At 43.3% G+C, this 19,346-nt stretch overlaps 1 protein-coding gene across 2 annotated transcripts in view; it reads right to left on the bottom strand.

Annotated features, from left to right (window-relative positions):
- Nucleotides 1–19,346, bottom strand: part of LOC135900506 (transient receptor potential cation channel subfamily M member-like 2) — a 382,962-nt gene that overhangs the window by 324,290 nt on the left and 39,326 nt on the right. Inside the window, exon 3 of one of the 2 annotated variants that reach the window (XM_070536288.1) lies at nucleotides 2,634–2,813. In XM_070536288.1, the coding sequence (XP_070392389.1) occupies nucleotides 2,634–2,813 (180 nt within the window). Of the gene's footprint in view, nucleotides 1–2,633; nucleotides 2,814–19,346 lie in introns of those variants that run through there. The other variant, XM_070536289.1, reaches the window with a different exon arrangement.

The raw sequence follows: 19,346 nt of genomic DNA, 5'->3' as shown, positions 1-19,346 counted from the left end.
GTCACCACGTCGTCTTTTTTCGCCGCGGAGAGGGAACCTGAGGACAGCCTACGGTGGCGAAGATCGTCGCTTCCGTCTGAGGGCGCGGAGTTTCAGGAACTCGAAGTGACTGCTGAATCTCCTCTCGGACAATGCCACCAATGAAGGCCACTTGAGGCTGCGTCGAATGGAACATTCTGCGCAGTTCTCAGCACACAGGCCATCTTTCATGTGTAAATGACAACGTTTTCTTTCGGGAGCACCGCTGGTGCCTCCATCAGAGCTTCTCGCTTTTCCTTCCCCACGACGCTCGTAAAGGTCTGCAGGAGGCCGTTGCGGATCAGGCACATGTCATCAGGGTCGACGACTGGTTCTCAAACGACGTCGTGACGGCATCTTCTAAGGTGAAGTATACATGGTGAAATTGTTGAATGCAGCAAAACTTTCGTATGCGTCCAGCCACTTTTCCTGGTCTTCCAATGATGATTTGAGGAAGGTTTGTCCCTACCTGGGCTGTTGAATACGACGGGGCACACTGGGGCTGTCATTGGGATTGTTGATTTGGCCATGATCCTCTTGGTCGTCTCAGGCAGACGTCCGTGCTCTAGGGCAAGTTCAGTAGCCTGAGACTTGCTCGATGGGGCGGGCCGACGTTGGTTTTGTCAGGTTGTGCATGTGAGGGGGGGTCTACTGCATGAATGCAATATCGCCTCCACCAGACGTCACATAGTTGTGACAGTGAAGAACACAGTCACAAAACGGAGAATAACGAAACTAACTTTTTATTGGACAGACCTGTGCCCACAAAGGCAATTGACACACGAAGCACAACGATAGCGGCGAACACAGTTTGCGATAAGCGAAATCTGATCCGCGGTTCAAGCAGGTCGGCTTATAGACATGACTTGGCGAAAGTTCCAGGGTAATCGCTGGGGCCCGCGTGCCTTCCAGAACATCCTACACAGTTCGTGTCGCGCGTGCAATCTGAATACACAATGTTTGGTGGGAACATACTCAAGAGGAAGAACCAGCGATAACATTCAAGTATGTTCAAATCATGCATGCGCGTCTTCCAATGAGCAACTATTTCGGACTTGAAGCATTGGAGCAGGTTTGGCACGTACGGCCTGGCACGTATTTTGATGTATCTGGCCTTAATGATATGTAGATTAAATTATGTGTCACTTGAATGAAAGGTAAGAATTATGTCTTTTGTCTAAATCTCTTACCATCGCACCTCATCTTCGGGCATATTACAATTAAAACACTTTGTTCATTTCCTGTCTTTATTAGAGATCATCCTCGGTCGGCTCCAACAGATCAACATCAGAAATTGCACCGCGGGTTGTGTTTATGGTGCAGTGTGAGGTCGCAGTGATAGGACAGTCTTCAAACGACCCAAGATTTTGTAGTTAATCATGCATCAACACAAAACAATAACTGGTGAGATTCTAACGGTTTATTACGGTGTCTCACTATTTATCAGGTGGCACGACGGAAAATTTCGTCTGGCGTCCAAAAAATCTAGAGACTTCTTCGGTGGGCCCCCATATTGGGAGTCATCAGAAAAGCGGGAAGAAACTGGTCATGGGAACGTTATTGTTTCGGCGGGAGCGCCAGCCACCCATGTGGAGCCCAGCATGCGAACGCAAGCACCACAAATGGCAGCTGCACGTTTTCGCTATGACCAAATATGGTATACCCAAGGCTTACTAGACACACATTGTTAACTCTCGCTCCTTGCAAAATGAGAAGTGAAATTAAGAGAGGAAAATGCAGCAAACACTTAAAGTCAGAGAGAAATATGAAAATTGGAAAGGATGATAGAAAAAGGGCAAGGGGACTACCAATTTCCCCTGGGTGGGTCAGTCCGTGGTGCCGTCTACGTGAAGCGTGGGCAAAGAAGTGTGTTGTCTCCACCGGGGGGTCAAAAAGTCCAAAGCCCAGCATCCACTCAAGCCCGAGAATCCCCTTTTCCCCAGACATGGCTAAGCCACGCATGATTATGTGCGGTAGGATCCGACCATTGTGTGCTCGGGTCATTGGTGCTGCAACGCACCAAAGGCCTGCTGATGAAGACGCCCCGGCGGGGGAACAGTACAGACTGACTGGTAACATATTATTTTCAGATTGCACTGCATTTTGTTATCCTGATTGCTTTCTCTAATTCCGCTTGCTCCAGGAACTATACAGAATAAACATGGTTGAACTAAGTACTCACAAGTATATAGGGTCTCGCACTGCTTCAAGGAGGCAGAAGTGCCAGATAATTATTTTATGTAATGCATTTACAAAGCTCTTGCTTTGCGCGACCCGTCCACGCCTTTAAATCTTCTTTCGTAATACAATTTATTTTCCGGAATACATGAAACGACTTTCTTAAAATTTGAGAACGAGGCCAACTTCGCAAATGTTAGGAATCACTCAGAAGAACTGGTATGTCTTTCTCAATCCGGTGTTAGGTAGATCGAGGGTTGATTTACGCTATGTTGTGCATACTTACGGATGCAGAACTCTTCAGTTTGGTTTCGTCTCTTGTCTGCTTCTGTGCTTGCTTTTTTGCTGCTACATTAAACCATACTACAACTCCCGCAGTTTTGTTTTTCGTCTAGAAGGTAAATTGACATGTGAATGAGATTGTGGAAAGTGCCAACCTTGATCAAGCCTTCCTTGAAGTTCTCTAGCTGGCGTGGGGTGCTCCATTCTTGCCATTTGCTGAGACTAGAGATCATCACGAGCACAATGCGGGGAAGTGTGAACTTCCACTCTCGTGTAAAGATGTTGAGTACTTCCTCTATGTTTATGTCGTGGTTCACGCGAATGTAGGGCCGACCCTGGAAAGAGAAAAGATCATGTGGACTTCGACTTTGATGAGACCAGACATGGAGCGATGGAAAAAAATGGACACGCGTGATAGGAAAATAAGTGGGGGTCTGGCTCACACAGCAAGAGGGCGGTGTAGCTGATATTATACACTCCATTCAGAAGTCCCTTGCAACGCTGGCAAATGTGCTGGGCGTAGATAGGTAATATTCTTGCGCAGCTGTCTCATTATTGGTGGGACACAGGTTTTAGTTTTGCTTAGTACATGACACCTAACAGCGATACGTGGCAACTTAGGTCGTTAGCACATGCACGTCGTACACCGCGAATTACTGTCGGTGAGCACACGAAGCCATACGTTTGAACACATTTCGAGAGGCATTCAGCCTTTATAATACTGAGGAGCACTGCAGCTTCAACAGCGCGGCAAATGCTTTATGAGATGGAGTATAGTTGAGAACATCAGATCAAACGAAACATTCACCACGTCAAGCACTGCGTAGGCAAGGTAATCGGTGGTCTTCTAAACTATTAAAATAGAAACCAAGAAAAAAGAAATGCAGTCGAGGAGAGTAGAGAATAATGCGGTATGATGAGGTGAGAAATACAATCGCCTTATACAAGACCGCGACAATTAGAAAATCTGTGAGACAGGTTTCAGTCCTGCAGTGAACAGAAAACCTGAAGTTGATGATGTTGATGATATCTAATGATTATGGTATGCGAAAGAATGTTTACCAGTCAGAAACGGAGATTTACAAGCTGCATAAAGTGTCACAGTTGATGGTTCAGTGACCTTGTTCTTGCCAAATTGGTATACCAAAGGAACTTCTCTTAAAGTTGTTCCAAGCAAGAAGCCCTCTGGCACATGACTTATTGAGCTAGCGCAAGAGGTCGGCCCCAGTACCAGCACAACGTATTTTTTTGCATTTTTTGCCAACTCTGCCATTGCTTTTCTCTCAGCTTCAAATCTATTCTGAAAACAGAATTCACTTTTTAGAAAACTTGCGGAAACATTCGATAAATCATAGAAAAAGTCCGAATTCTCGAATACTACGCAAAATTCGAGAAAGTTGGCAGGTATGTAACTGCTCCGTAGTAGCAGCTACTTTGGGCTGCCGCTCGTGTCTGTGGTCTCCCTTGTCCCGTTCTTAAGCACTGTTCCTTCACAAAAGTATGTACCAGCCTACCGATGTTAACACTCTGCTTAAACGCCATAATATTGCGTAGTCCACAGCTGACGCTATTAACGTAAAAAGAGCTAATGTGCTTCAAAAGAGCGCTAGCTGCTGCAAAGCACATGTGTCTTACCTCCACCCTACATCTGAGGTTTCTTTAATTGATATTTTACCTGCGTTTTCTTTATATAATTACAGCTTAAAATGACGCACAAATACTTCCTTCTTAAAATAAAAATCTGTCGTTAGCGAACCTGAAAGAAAATTCGCGTATTCAGCACACAAAATCAAAAGAATCGTGGACGGTGACCATACCCAGAGAATATTTTTTCACGCTGTCAATACGTTACACGATGCCTATGGGGTTAACAAGGCAATTCAAAGCAGCTTTGCTCGTTTGCCCTGCAGCTAAATTCACTATACATATTTTTTTTTTCGAAGCTGACTGCCCTACAACGGAAGTTTACCATCCTGTATTATTCGAATGAAGATTTTTTTACTACTCTGTGTTCATCTATGGAACATAAGACCACGCCCCTGTACGCAAATTGAGTATAAGTGTTTGAAGTATTTTTTATTCGTCAATGATGTTCCTTTTCCATGACTGCTGTGCTACCATGCACGTAACAGGAAGTCGGTACCTTTGTAGAGGCACTGTAGCGGCCCAATAGCAATGAAATAACTAATGTGTAATGTTTTTCAAGCGATGCTATTGGCCGCTCAAAAATATTCAGGCATATTTTTCTGCTGCGCTTGACAGCACGTTGCTATCCGGATGTGCTGTTTAAAGAAGCGGACAGCGCCGTCCCGCCACCCACATCAAACTTCATAGCAGCCACCACGGTAGCTAAGCGGCCATGGCTTTGCGCTGCTGAAAACGAGGTCATGGGTTCCATCGCGGCCACGGCATGCATACTTCGATGGAGATGGGATACAAAAAAAGTTGTGTATCTCGCATTGATTGCACGTTAAAATACTCCATGTGGTCAAATTTAGTTCGGAGCCTCCACTATTGAACAGTCGCATAATCAGATAGCGGTTTCGACGTGTAAAACCCCGGAATGTAAATTTCGCCTTAAATGTAATGCTAGCTAGAAATCACGACGTGATTGACAAGCATGTAGGAATTTTATTGCAGGAATTTTCTTAAAAGTAATCTGCAGGAGTGAAGCACTCAAGGTTAGCGATAAAGGAATTCTGGGATCTTACGCACTAATACAACGATCGCTGCATGAGGCACGGAGTAGTGAATAATTTTGACTACCTGCGGTTCTTAAACCTGACCCGAATCCACAGTACCAGGGCGTTTTCTGCATGTCGCTCCCTTCGAAATAAAGCTGCTGTAACCGCAATTTGATCCCGCACTCTGGGGCTTATTAGCTCAATGCCAAAGCCACCACACAACTACGACAGCTTGAGCAGTAACGAGCTCTGCCTTTAACTTATTTGCTTGTCAAAGCAGCTCATTTTCTGTGGCTATCGTTCGTCACTTGAACATCGTAAAAGTACAGTACAAGTGTGCTTCGTGCACATTTCTGCGAATTTCGGCAAAGGTGGATCGTCTCCCTCAGCGTACTGTACGATGAGCTAAACCTTTAACTGAGCATACTGAATAAATCTATGCACAGAAGGGTATCACCTTTTGCTGTCTTAGAGGTACATAGTAATTGTATTTAGTCACTGAACGATTTGCGGCAGTTACAAGGGATTATTGATAGCCTATGGTATGTTTAGCTTCTTTTTAAGGAAAAGATTGCAAAGGAAGTGAAAAGCAACCCATTTGTGAAGCACATGTTCCGCCTTCGTGTGTCATGATCTACCTTTAGAGTAGAATTAAGGATGCCTCACGGACAATGGCAATTCGCCATTTGTGACGTTGTGACGTTGTGACGTTGGCAACTGCTGGCGGAGTTTAAGCGAGCATGATCAGTTACGAAGAATATTTAAATCACTTCAGTATTGCTTTTGCGTGGTCTCTGGTTAGACATTGCGCCACAAGATGCCGCTAGTAGCCTTGCTGTTTATTTATTTATTTATTTATTTATTTATTTATTTAGTACATACTGCAGACCTTTCGGTCCAAGCAGAGGGGCAATAGAACGTATACAAACAAACGAGAACAAATTAAGAACAAACTAATACAGATTTATACAAATTTTAGTCACACTGTGTCTGTAAACTGTCGTTCCAGTCTGATACTGTTCTGGGAAAAAAAGAAAATTTAAACGTGTTAGTTCGAGCATAATAGGGTGTTAGTGAATCCGGATGATGCTGTCTTGTTTGCCGTGTTAGTGCAGGCGTTATATAAGTCGATGGTTTAATTTCAAGCCTGTTGTTGAGAAGAAGGGAAAGGAATTCAAGTCTTAGCAGCTTTCGGCGCGATTCAAGAGTAGGTATGGAGTTTTCTGTCATAATTTTGGAGGGAGAGTCCAGTCTTGCGAATTTATTAAATATAAACCTGACTGCCTTTCTTTGTATTTTTTCAAGACGCACGATATTTGATTTAGTATAAGGATCCCATGATATACATGCATACTCTAACTTTGGTCTAATAAATGTAAAATAACACAGTAATTTCACGTTAGGAGGGGCATTTTTCAGTTTGTGTCTTAGAAAACAGAGTTTGCGGAAAGCAGAAGAACAAATATCATTAATGTGCATGTTCCATGACAATGTGGAAGTCAAAGTAACACCTAAGTATTTGTAATTGTGAGTTTCACGTAGAGCTGAAGAACCTAGGGTATAAGAAAAAGTTAGTGGGCTTTTTTTACGAGTAACACAAAGAAATACGGATTTATCAGCGTTAATAAACATACCCCATTCATTACACCACTTTAATATGTTATTTAAATTCTTTTCGAGGACAGTCTGATCATTCTGACAAGTTATGTCACTGTACAAAATACAATCATCGGCAAACAGTCTAATTTGCACACCAGGAGTTATGGTTTTAACAATGTCATTTATATAAATTAAAAACAGTAAAGGCCCCAAGACACTACCTTGGGGCACCCCTGATGTGACCGGGAGAGTGGCCGAGTTATGTTCACCTATTGTAACGTACTGAGTGCGTTTGCTCAGGTAAGCAATAATCCAGTTTATGAAAATGTCAGGTATGCCAATAATTCTAAGTTTGTATATTAATTTGTCGTGTGGAACCTTATCGAAGGCTTTTCTGAAATCTAAAAATATTACATCTATTTGGCCATTATTGTCTAGAGATAAAGCAAATGAATGAATCACTGATACCAATTGCGTTACAGTCGAATAACCCTTTCTGAAGCCATGCTGAAACTCCGTGAGCACATTGTTTTCAGCTAAGAATTCTTTTATATAGTTTGCCACGATGTGCTCCAAGAGCTTGCAGCATTGTGATGTTAGAGAAATGGGACGATAATTTTGTAATCTTAGTCGATCTCCTTTTTTAAATATTGGAACAACTCGGGCCACTCTCCATTCATCGGGCAGTTGTGCCGACAGCACAGACGCAGAAAAAATTCGTACAAGAAAGCTGGCAATAAGTTCAGGATAACGTTTTAGAAAGATGTTAGGGATTTCGTCAGGGCCACAAGAAGCTTTGGTTTTTAGGTTTACCAACATGTTCACAATTCCAGCATAAGAAATAGAATCCACATGGAATACCTGTTTCACAGGAAGCATAGTAATGCAATCATCTGACACTGCAAATACACTTTGAAAATACTCATTAAAATGTTGTGCTATGTCTTTGTCATTAGTTATTGATGTGCCCTCAATTATTATTTGTGAAATCGGTTTCTTTCTTTCCTTCATATGGTTCCAAAATTTTGTAGGATCATTTTTAATAAAGTTAGGCAGAGAGTTGTTATAATAGTAACTCTTTGCAGCAGTCACCTTCTGTTGAAGAGAGTTCTGCGCCTCTTTTATTTTAATAGGATTACCATGCTTTCTTTTTAACCTTTTTACGTTGCGTTTAATATGAATAACATCGCGTGTCACCCAAGGTGTGTGTTTGCGAGCTTTCTTTTTTTTACTAGGGATGAATTGGTTCATGCAAAAGTGGCACATAATTTTGAATCGATTCCACAGAGAACAGGCATCAGTGCTGATAAAATCAACAAGACAGTTTTCCATGTGCTCAATGATGGACACATCATCGGCATGAGAATAATCTTTGTAGCTAAGCACTGAGGAATAGTTTTGCGTCATCTGTACAACTGGTAAGGTAATGCTCACTAGCCGGTAATGCTCACTAGTTGCTATAGAGCTCTCAAGTAACCCGTCGAATTATCATAACCATCTCTAAAGGAAACGCTCCCCATAGTACCCATGCATTGAAATCAGCGAACGCAAGGGTACCACCGCGTTGCCACTCTATGCAGACGCGCAGGCACAGATAACGAGTGCTGCGGTTCCGACGAGGTGGGCAATCAACGAGATTCTAAGCCTCGCTCGGCACTGTGGCGCCATATAGTTCAAGCGTTCACGCACCGTGAGTTTTTTATCAATATTTTATAAACTGCCATTGAATATTTGTGAAAAAATAACGACATGAACATTGCACATTGCCCATATGTACGTACTACGTGCGAATGCTTGAGTTAGAGCGCCGCTCTTCGGTGCCCGTTCCTGCGCTGAGCGTCAGTGTGCCTCGGCGTCCACTGTAACCGAGCGAACGCGCGCAGCGAAGGATGAAAGAACGAACGCGGAGCGCCGCGAGTGGTGAAGGCTAAGCTCCTGAAACATTATAAAGTAACGACACTCTCCTCCTCCGCTTTCACTCCCCCTCATTTCTCCTCCTTCATGTTCCTTCATCGACCAGTTGCGCCACCTACATCGCTTTAGCATAAAAGCTGACTTTTCGCAGAGTGAATGCACGCATAGTAAGGCGGTGCGCTGTAAGCGCTTGAGTTGGCTCTCCAGCTCCGAGTAACTTCGCGTACAGTAAAAAAATCTACATGAAGGGTTGTACAAATTCAGTAACGCAGCTTTTTTTCCTGTTTTCAGAAGAACTTAAAAGAAGTATATAAACGAGCTTTAACGGCGTTCTCTGATGTCTCCCAATGTATCGCGTACGCTACAATTAGGTACGCGACATTTGTCAAGCACGTGTCGCAAGTTCTTGTTGCAAATGTCTGTGAATAACACATTCATGATCGAATGCCAACATCGTGGCCACCAGCAAGCCGTCGGTGTCCTATATAATCTGCACTGTCTTTGAACTGTAAATGGAAAGAACTCTCAAGTAGGAGTATAATTATTGTTCTCTAGCGACCCCCCGGTTGGCAGTTTTTTATACTCCGCATGATCGTAGTAGGATTTTTACTCCGTGCCAGCGGGATTATTGCGTGGAACAATGGGAGATTTTTTCTGTCTTTTTATTCGTTGACGCTGCAATGGAAGGAGTTCCTTCGAGGCGCAAAGTGAGTATAAAAAGAGGTATCGCGTCATCTTGCGTGACGATTTTATAAGCAGAGGCTAATGGTCACATTTCGAAATATACGCACAAATCCACGTCAAATTCAAAGAAACAAGTCAGCGAAAGCTCATAAACCATGCCATACATAAACAAATGCGAAACGCCCAGTGCAGAACTTTGAAACACATCCAACGTATACGTGGCACACAAGAAGCAACGCTGCCAGTATATATAGCCACGAGACTGTGCGCCTTGACACCGCTAAACAGTAACTGTGCTGTGCAGATCTGATACGATATCTACCTTTGTGAAATTGACAGAAGATCTTAACACAAAACTGGCTAATTCAGAATAGTGTGAGAAACGTTAATTGCACGATTTTTTCAAAATTATCATTACAACTGCGAGTGCTGAAGCCACTTCGCATACTGCCCGCATTCGCGGACAAAACACAGTGCATTAGTTACAGTAATCAAGAAAAATGTAAGTGCCTGTGCTTAAAAGTTCAATTAAGCTTGCGTGAAATAGTGGTAGTGTAGCACGTATTTATTACGTGTGAATATGACCAGCAAAAACTAACTCAGAAACTAACTCAGACGTAACTCAGAAAAGCGCGTAGTCATACATTTATGTTTCTTTTTTTACCGCACTATTGCCCGGCGTCCTAGCAATGTCTCTCGGTTGTGAAAACTAGCTACTTCGCTTGTCTGTCGAACGAATCCTCACACTGGGAGTGAGCAGGCATGCTTCTAAATTGGTGTCTGGGATAGAAAATAATGCTAATGTAAAATCAAAAACAACGACGTGATCAAAGCAGCAGGGCGCGCGCGATTAAAACTCGATTCACATCGCTCAGTGAGAAGCTTTATTAACAGTCCGTATACTTATGTACTACCGTTTTTCTTTTGTGACGGTAGCCGCACACAATAGATTAAAACAGTTGCTTGTACTCCGGTCTATCTCACTGGCAACACAGCACCGCAAAGAACTTGGAATATGCCGTTCATGTGCAACTAGCACGGACGTCGTCACACGAACAGTGGCCGCTGTTGTCATTGCTACGCGGTCTTTGCAAACATTACACCAGACGTTGTCAGCCTGTACTCACAAGGACATAAAAGTCACATTTCACATGCTGAAGAACACAAGCCAAGGTGGCGTAACACGGAAGCACAGCAAAACATCTGAGCCGACAGCACGGCTTAATGAGGAGCTTCGAGGTATACATAAGCGTTTTTCCGAACTTGAAAAGTTGCACTTTCATTCAAGTACAGCTAACGTACTTCAAACTGAGATACTATGAGCTTCAGGCACGCCTATACCACTTTCTGGAGGAAAATATGGGAAATAAATTGCCGAAGGGTTGCCACGGGACGCCACTTCAAAGACGTAAACAGATCGCCAGCCATGAGGACCGCGGACTACGCCGAACTCGGTCGGTTGCTGGGGCGGCGCACTGCTTTATGAGAAGCGCTACATGCCTGACCTGTTTCGGCGGGGGGAGTTTTTAAAACTACCTGTGAGGAGTTTTTGCAACATATCAACATATTGAAGCGGAGCAAAATAGCGTCATGTCACCTTATTCCACTTGCAGCTAGCCAACGGAGTGAAACGAGTGAGTGCCGCTGTATTGCTCCCATACATCGGAGTAAATATTCAAGGATGGATGGAAATGTTTTAGGACACATCACCTGTTAAAAACACCCAGATGGATTTATTTTCCTTTACAATGCACTATGTGAATATGCGGCGCGTATCAGCTATGACGCACACTGCAAATGTTTCTGTAGTTTTTCGGTCAAACCTTACATAAAAATTACGTAGACCATTCTGTTTCGTAAAAAATTGTGGGATTGTATTCGAAAAATACGGACGTGAGCTCCGTTATTTATGTACGCAGAGCCGTCCGTATTTCCATGTGGAGGGCAACTTAACATGTTGAGAGTGAAAAATCAACACGCAAAGAATATCAAGAAAAGGCACTGACCACTCTCACTGGCAGGTACAATATAACACCATAGGCAACGCTGTTTGAACGCTAGTGTGTAAACACGCCCTGTGGCGAGATTCCTGCATGACCATGAGGATTGACAGAGCTGCAACATTGCGAGTATGTGATAAACGGTGTAGCATTTGTTTGGCTCATTGCATATAGAGTACATTGAGACGCGTAGGAAATATCAGCGTCGATGACGTATATAGCAGTCCGTTGTCGGCTGTATGTGGCAGCCATTCCAGTTTGCACTGCGGTGGGCTGTGTTCGTGGCGTTCCAAAATAAACTGAAGTAAGTGTTTCCTTTTGCACTCTCTATTGCCGCGGTGTAACGCTATGTTAGCAGTATTCGGCGACGCATTGCATCACAGCGAAATTCTGAGCCATTAATATTTTTCCTTAAGCTTAGGACGCAGTGTCCTGGCTGGGCAGGCATAGTCGTTGTGGTCATACCCGGAATTGAAAGATTACTTATCCGGAGTTGAAAGTTTGCTTGCGTATGGAGATCTCATAGCGCATTTTGGATGCGTATGCCCCTACAATACCATGAAAGGGTGGTGTAACGCGCTTGCTGTCGTTACCTCGTGCCATCAGCAGTGTTAGGTAGCACTGATTTCACATGGTGCCCATTGATTTGGATCGAGCCCAAGCAATCGTACTCGATCGCAATTGCATATGTCCACGTGATCCCCATTAAGGGGCGCTACAGAAGGAATGGATTATTTTGCTAGCTGGTAATTTGCGTCAGATCCTTGTCGTATTTGTTTGTATTATTTTTCATTCTGACGCACTACTTCAGGATTTCACGTATTCTGGGAGTTGATTGCCACGTAAATCCTGCTCATATGCGGCCATAATCGGAAAGCAAACGCATGTGATGATATTTAAGGCAACCTTTACGCGGAATAGCAGTGGCCAAAAGCATGTAATTGACATTCGGAAGTTATAAATGTTCCAAATTAGTATAAAAACAAATCAGAAGATATGTCAACCCTCAAGTTAAAAGCCGGTTCTAATACTGTCTGTCTCTAGTCGCGTAGATAAATTTTCAGCATATACGCATCACTACAATATTTATTCTAAAACGCACGTTGTAGGTTATGTAAAGCAAAATATCTGCTGCTTTGCCTATTAGAAGTTTTTTCGTGAAGCCATCTTTTTATGAGTTCAATGATGCCATTGACGATACCAAACGGTACCACATCAATCAGTAACTTGGTGACAAGCGTATGTGCAAACGTGTGATTGTATATGAAAATGAAAATGTTTTTCCGTTACTGTGAACGACCGGTCAGAAAATACCTGATATTTGTATTTCAATTGTTGCTATTGCGCCAGTGAATGATGTCTGTGTGCCGGTTTATGCTCAGTTTCTCAACCATGAGGGCCAGCTTCCAATACGAATGCCACTGCCATCTGTCGTGTGGTGCGACTTGTTCTGGTAAACTGTGCCAGTGTATCGTATATCGGTCTTGCATATGCAGTCCTAATAGTCAGGGGCCGCCGATGTTGATGGAGCGACAATGCCTATGCAACTAGAGTAATTTTTGCACATGCATCCGAAAGATACTTGATTTGTTTTCCTGTGGCAACAAATTGGTTCAGCATGAGCACGTGGACTCGAGAAGTGATAGTGTTTTATACATGACTTGGGTGCGGATATGTGTGGTGTTTGAAAAACTTATGGTGCCAGAATTCAGGATTTGAGGCAGCACATTTATTTATTATTTATGATACCCTCAGGGCCAAAGGCATTACAGAGGGGAGTGGTGCTAATATGCAAGCAAAACGTACAAGAAGAATACAATATTCGCTCATTATACGATGTTAGCTATATCATTGTAAAAATTACGTAAAATATTAGCACAATACCATGAAAAAACAACATTACAAATACCTTGTTTATACATTGTTGGCTAGCAAATTTCGGAAGTGATGGTTATCACTGATAGATACAGCATCAGAAGGAAGGTGATTCCAATCGCGACTAGTCCTGGGCAAAAAGGAGTGAAAGAAGTGCTTAGTGTTGCAAATGTCAATACCAACTTTGTGGCTGTGATCGATGCGAGGGGATCGGTAATGAGGCCTAGAGATAAATTGGTCGCGCAAAACAGGATGATAGTACAACTTATGAGAAAGAGTTAGTCTGGAAATTTGGCGGCGCGCAGACAGGGATGGGAGAGCAAGATTAGACTTCATGGCAGTAATACTAGCAGTTCTATTGTAGTTGCACAAAATAAACCTAACGGAGTTATTTTGAACAAGTTCTAGTGCCGTTACAAGCTTGTCCTGACTTGGATCCTATATCGAGCATGCGTATTCCAGCTTGGAACGTATTAGTGTTTTATACAGCAATAGTTTAAGTGACGATGGCGCTCTAAGAAAGTTACGACGTAGGTAACCTAACATGCGGTTTGCGTTGCTAACTATATGTTCAATATGAATGTTCCAGGTTAGGTTAGTGGTAATGTGAATGCCAAGGTATTTGTACGAGATGACTGATTCTAATTGAACATTGTTAAGGTAAAAAGGAGATATGGAGGTCTTAGTGCGGGAAATGCGCATTGTTTTACATTTGCTAGTGTTAAGTTCCATGAACCACGTTTTGGACCAAGTAGCAACCGCATCTAGATCGTAGTGTGAGTGGGTAGTGTCATTAACAGTTCTTCTTTCGCGAAAGATAACAGAGTCGTCAGCAAATAAAAGAACGTTAGATTTTAAGAGTGGCGCCAAGTCATTGATATAGATAAGAAACAAAAGTGGTCCAAGAACCGATCCCTGCGGAACGCCTGAAGAAACGTGTCTAAAAGCAGAGCAGCGCTGATTCGCGACAACAAACTGTGAACGATGTGTAAGAAAAAATTCAATCCATTTTAACAAACCAGTGTCTAAATTTAGTTGATTTAGTTTATGAAGCAGTAATCTATGTGAGACCTTGTCAAACGCTTTTGAAAAATCTAAGAATAAGCAAACGGCATGAGATGATTGATCTAAGATTTGGTGCAACACTTGAGTGAAGCACATAAGTTGCGTTTCACATCAATGTGTTTTGCGAAAGCCGTGTTGAGCCGCGCTAAAAAATGAGTTTGATTCCAGAAAGCTAACCAAGTTAGTGTATATTACGTGTTCTAGTATTTTACAACAGTTACTGGTGAGAGAAATAGGGCGATAATTACAAGGAAAGTTTTTATTGCCTGATTTGAAGATTGGAATCACCTTTCCTATTTTCCATTTTTCGGGGAGCGTACCCGTGTCCAAGGATTGCTGGAATATTTTTGTAAATATAATAGAGCAGTAAGTACTGGTGTTTGTCAAAAATTTGGTGTTAATACCGTCGAAGCCGGGAGAGGACGAGTTGTTTAACCCGTAGATAAGCTTAGCGACACCAGATACGTCGATTCGTACTGAAGGCATAGCTACGTAGTTGAACGCTTGTGTCAGGGGTAATTCAATTGAAGAAGCAGAGGAAAAATTCTGTACAAATCTTTGATTAAGAAGGGTCGCACAAAGATTGTTGGGTACGGGTTCGTCAGAAGAATCATGTAAGGTGCTAGTGTCGTGTGGTGGAGGGTTAATGGTGCGCCAAAATTTCTTTACGTTAGAGGCTAGCATCGACGGAAGCACAGTAGAAAAATAGTTTTCTCTGGCGTCTCTAATGGCTGCAAGATAAGCGTCAGATGCAGTCTTGTGCGCATCCCAACGTAAACTAGAAGGTGAGAGCCTGGCTGCGCGATAAAGACGTTTTTTCTTGTAGGATAGCCGTTTTAAATGAATGTTATACCATGGTGCCTGCGAATGGGTGGTGATGACTCGCTTTGGAATGTATTTTCTTATTAGTTCGTGCGCTTTAGTTTCGAATGGGTCCCAATTAGCGTGCACTAAGTTATTGTCGAAGTTATGCAAGAAGATGTCTATGAATGCATGGAGTTCAGTATTGATTGCGTCAAAGTTTGCTCTGTTGTAGTCAAAAATAGTTTTGCGTTGTTTTGAGCGTTTTGGCATGGTTGTTTCGATGTGAAAGTTTAGCAGTAGGTGGTCACTAATTCCAGGACAGCAAGTAACATCAGAGAGAAGATCAGGAGTAGTTGTGAGAATTAAGTCAAGTGTGTGGGGTGCAGTAGCGGATAATCTGGTTGGTTCGGAAACAGTTTGGGTTAACAAAAATGCTGAACATATATCCAAAAATTCTTGTGATTCGGTTGAGTACGGCGTTAAAGTAGGAGGGTTCGTATTCCATATTATATTAGGGAAGTAGAAATCCCCTAAAAGCATGACGGGTGACGTGGGAAACCCAGTGTAAATCGTATTAAGGACGTCATGCAGTTCATTTAAAAAACAGGAAGCGGAAGAAGGGGGTCTATAGCACACGCCAAAAATGAGTTGACGATGGTCAATTTTTACTGATGCTCAGACGATTTCGAGGTATGTGCTAACTGATATGCTCGATGAAGGAATATCATTTAAAATCGCAAGTAGTACGCCCCCACCTCGAGACGTAGTGCGGTCGCATCGGTATATGTTAAAATGTGAGGCTTCACGAAAGATTTCACAATCTTGGACGTCAGGAAAGAGCCAAGTTTCCGTAAGAGCAACAATGTGCGCAGAGCAGGAATCTATCGCCGATGACAACGAATCATGTTTGTTGACGACGCTGCGTGCATTGGTGTACATGATAGACAGTTGTGCGAATGGCCATCCAGCACCCCTCTCGCCTTCCTAGGGCATAGCATTTGCAGTGTTAGTGACGGGCTCATGCCGCTCAGTGCGTTCATTGGTTTTAATTTCTTCGATGCTATCCGTCAATGTCTTGTAAGTTTAGCGTTTCTTTTTAACAATGACCTTATTGTAGCTGAGTAGAAAGGATCGGGAACCAGGAAGGTTTTTGGCGAATTCGGTTAGTGTTTTTCGTGTGACACGGGTGGCGGGCGAGAAATCTTCAGATACTGTTACATTTTTTGATTTCAACAGCTTGCGTGCGGAAAGTAGCTGTTCCTTGGTTTTAAAGTTCACAAGCTTCACAATAACGGGACGGCATTTGTTCGGTGATAGAGTGCCCAGACGATGCGCACGTTCAATTGAACCAGCTGGAAATGGATCTACGACTTTACTTAGTACTTCAATTAATTTTGTTTCCGTTTCTTGCCATGTTTCCTTCGCATCAGGCAAACCATAAAATATTAGGTTATTTCTTCGTGACCGATCTTCTATTTCGTCAACACGTGACTGCAAGAGGTTGTTCTGTACAGCCAGCAAGTCAGTAGTTGACTGTATATGTGTAATTTGTGCACCAAAACAGGCACCACTATAATTGTAGTTTCGATAATCATGCTTCAATGACTGTGCAAAAACACTGCATACTGATAACTAGCAATGTTAACCATGGGCTCCATGGTAACTAAGTTAGGCCACAAGTAAGCGTGCTATAAGCTAGTGTTGAGCTAACTATAATAGGCCAATATGCGGTGACGTAAATACTTAATTGCGACATCGGAAGGCAGCGTAATATGTAACGCGCGGTTCGGTGACCAAAATATATGGATATTTAAAAGGGAATGAACAGTGCTAGTGCCAGTACGAAATGACGGCGACAGACACACCAATATATTTACTTCGTCCTGTCTGTAGCCCTGTTCAATTCCCTTCTCAACATGCACCAAGCAGCCCAATTCATAACGCTCCTGCAGTTGATCGGAATACTTCAATTTGCCAAGCAGCTTAAGTGGTGATACGTTAGAATAGCGGGAGCTATTCTGCAAGTTGTGTATGCTTTGAAAATGTGTCAGCAGGATGCTACATTGCCAAAAATTTACTGCAACTGCAAACAGCAGCGTCATTAGTTATGCTGTTCCGCCATGTTGTGTCGAGGGTCTGTGCATGTTTTGTAAGATAGCCCTTGAATCATCGGTCTGTAGTCCCACATAATTGCTGTTGCAGGACAGTGTTATGTTGTAAACAGCACCAACCGTACTTCCTATGACCTTCAGCCTATACTTCTTGATGCAAACTTCACGTCTTGGCCTGGTCTGGTTCACATTTTTGTACGTGCACAGATAGCTTGGCCCTGAAAATAAAAAGGTAGTTCTAACTTCCTCAGCAAGTTGCTTTAATTGACGGCTGCCGTTGTCTAGATTGTGTAACAGTCGTAAGCCTTGGCTTCCTCGAAGTTGTCTGACCTGAGACGTTACCTACGTTCAACTCTATTAAATCCTCCTTGGCGACGTATTCCAAAAGGTAGTGCGAACGTACCGTTAAAAGTAAACATTGTACTTCGTTGTGGAAACTCCCCTCTACTTCGGGGTGGTACCAAGTGTTAAGGGTGCTCTCTTGTATTCCTGTAGCAACAACATGCTTCTGTGTTCAAGAGCGTTAGTAGGGAAGGCCAAAATACCTTTGAGTGCGGAGGACAGCTGCAGCACGATGCTCACCACAGAATATCTTCAGACCCATATAGCGGAGCTTGCATTTCAGTAGTAATTTTGCTTACCTGAACATGCGTGGTACTGTGTAAGAGACATTAAAAAGTTGCTCAACCTCTTTAGTAGCGAATGTCGACCGCCGAGAATAGTCTAAACTAATCCTAAAACACTACCTACTGTAAGAACCAGCAATGGTATTTTCCTTCATGGGGAACTTTCTAACCTATATGATGGGAAGTAAGACTTCTAAATGGGCAGAGTGATTTGTTTTCTGTTTTCCTTTCAGTGCTAGATGAGTTCATGACAGGGGGAAAACTACCACTAGACAGTGATCTTTCATTGCTGGACCTCAGCATTTTCTTTGATGAGTGTCACGTGCACAGGATCTATATCCAATGTTTTAAGGTGGGTATCCTGCCTGTCGCATCTCCCAACTCTTTGGCCATAAAATTGTCACAGGAGCACCAAACAGCGTCCTAACAAGTCGATGCATCACCATTTGCAGGAAAACTTCTAGACCCAGATCTAACATTAGACTACAGTGGGATGACCATTGTCCCTCAACATTCAGAAGGTCAGCCATAGTCACAAAAAAGACTGGGGGAAAAAGTAGAACTTTTATTTGTCACGTCAAGAAATCTGGCTTAAAAACGGTGAATGAGACCAGCCCTTGACACGAAGTATAGCAAGATGCACATACGGCAATTCATCAACTGCGCGGTTGTTGCTTACAACATCCCGATGTCCTGCAACTGTAACTACGCAAGACGAATAGGCACAAAATATAGGCGCTTCCTGCATTGTACGATAACATTTGTAAGGCGGTGACAAGCGGTCACCCACAAAAGATAAACAAGTACACGTGCCAATAATAAGTATAATAAAAAACGTGTCTTAAAGTAGCATCGACCTTATGCTGCAAACAAAAGAATGTAATAAGCAAAAAAAACCCTGGCAAAGAAATAATAAATACGGAAGTTCATCACCGTGCGTAACAGAGCTTAAGACGCACCATGTCGCCCACTTCAGATCGTGCGCGGCGACGCTGTGAATGCGAAATTCCGCCTGGAACGACCTCATAGTCCAGTGCGCCAATACGTCGGATGATCTTGTAGGGTCCGAAATAGCGTCGAAATAGTTTCTCACTGAGTCCTCGTCGGCACACCGGGGTCAAACCCAAACACGGTCACCGGGCTGGTACTCGACGTAGCGTCGTCGGAGGTTGTAGCGTCGGCTGTCGTTACGCTGCTGGTTCTTGACTCGTAAGCGGGTCAGCTGTGGGGCGTCTTCTGCGCGCTGGAGATCGGTAGTGACGTCAAGATTCTCTTTGTCGGTGACGTGCGGCGGCGCGGCGTCGAGAGTCGTCGTCGGGTTCCTGCTGTAAACCAGCTTGAATGGGGTGATCTGTGTTATTTTTTGCACCGCCGTGTTCTAAGCGAAGGTTACGTATGGCAGGACGGCATCCCCCGTCTTGTGCTCGACATCGACGTACATTGCTATAGATAGCATGTCGGCGAGGGTCTTGTGCAGGCGCTCTGTGAGACCATTCGTCTGTGGGT

The sequence above is a fragment of the Dermacentor albipictus genome, chromosome 3 (assembly GCF_038994185.2).
Source record: "Dermacentor albipictus isolate Rhodes 1998 colony chromosome 3, USDA_Dalb.pri_finalv2, whole genome shotgun sequence".
Lineage (NCBI taxonomy): Eukaryota > Metazoa > Arthropoda > Arachnida > Ixodida > Ixodidae > Dermacentor > Dermacentor albipictus.
This window is presented reverse-complemented; position numbering and strand designations above follow the sequence as displayed.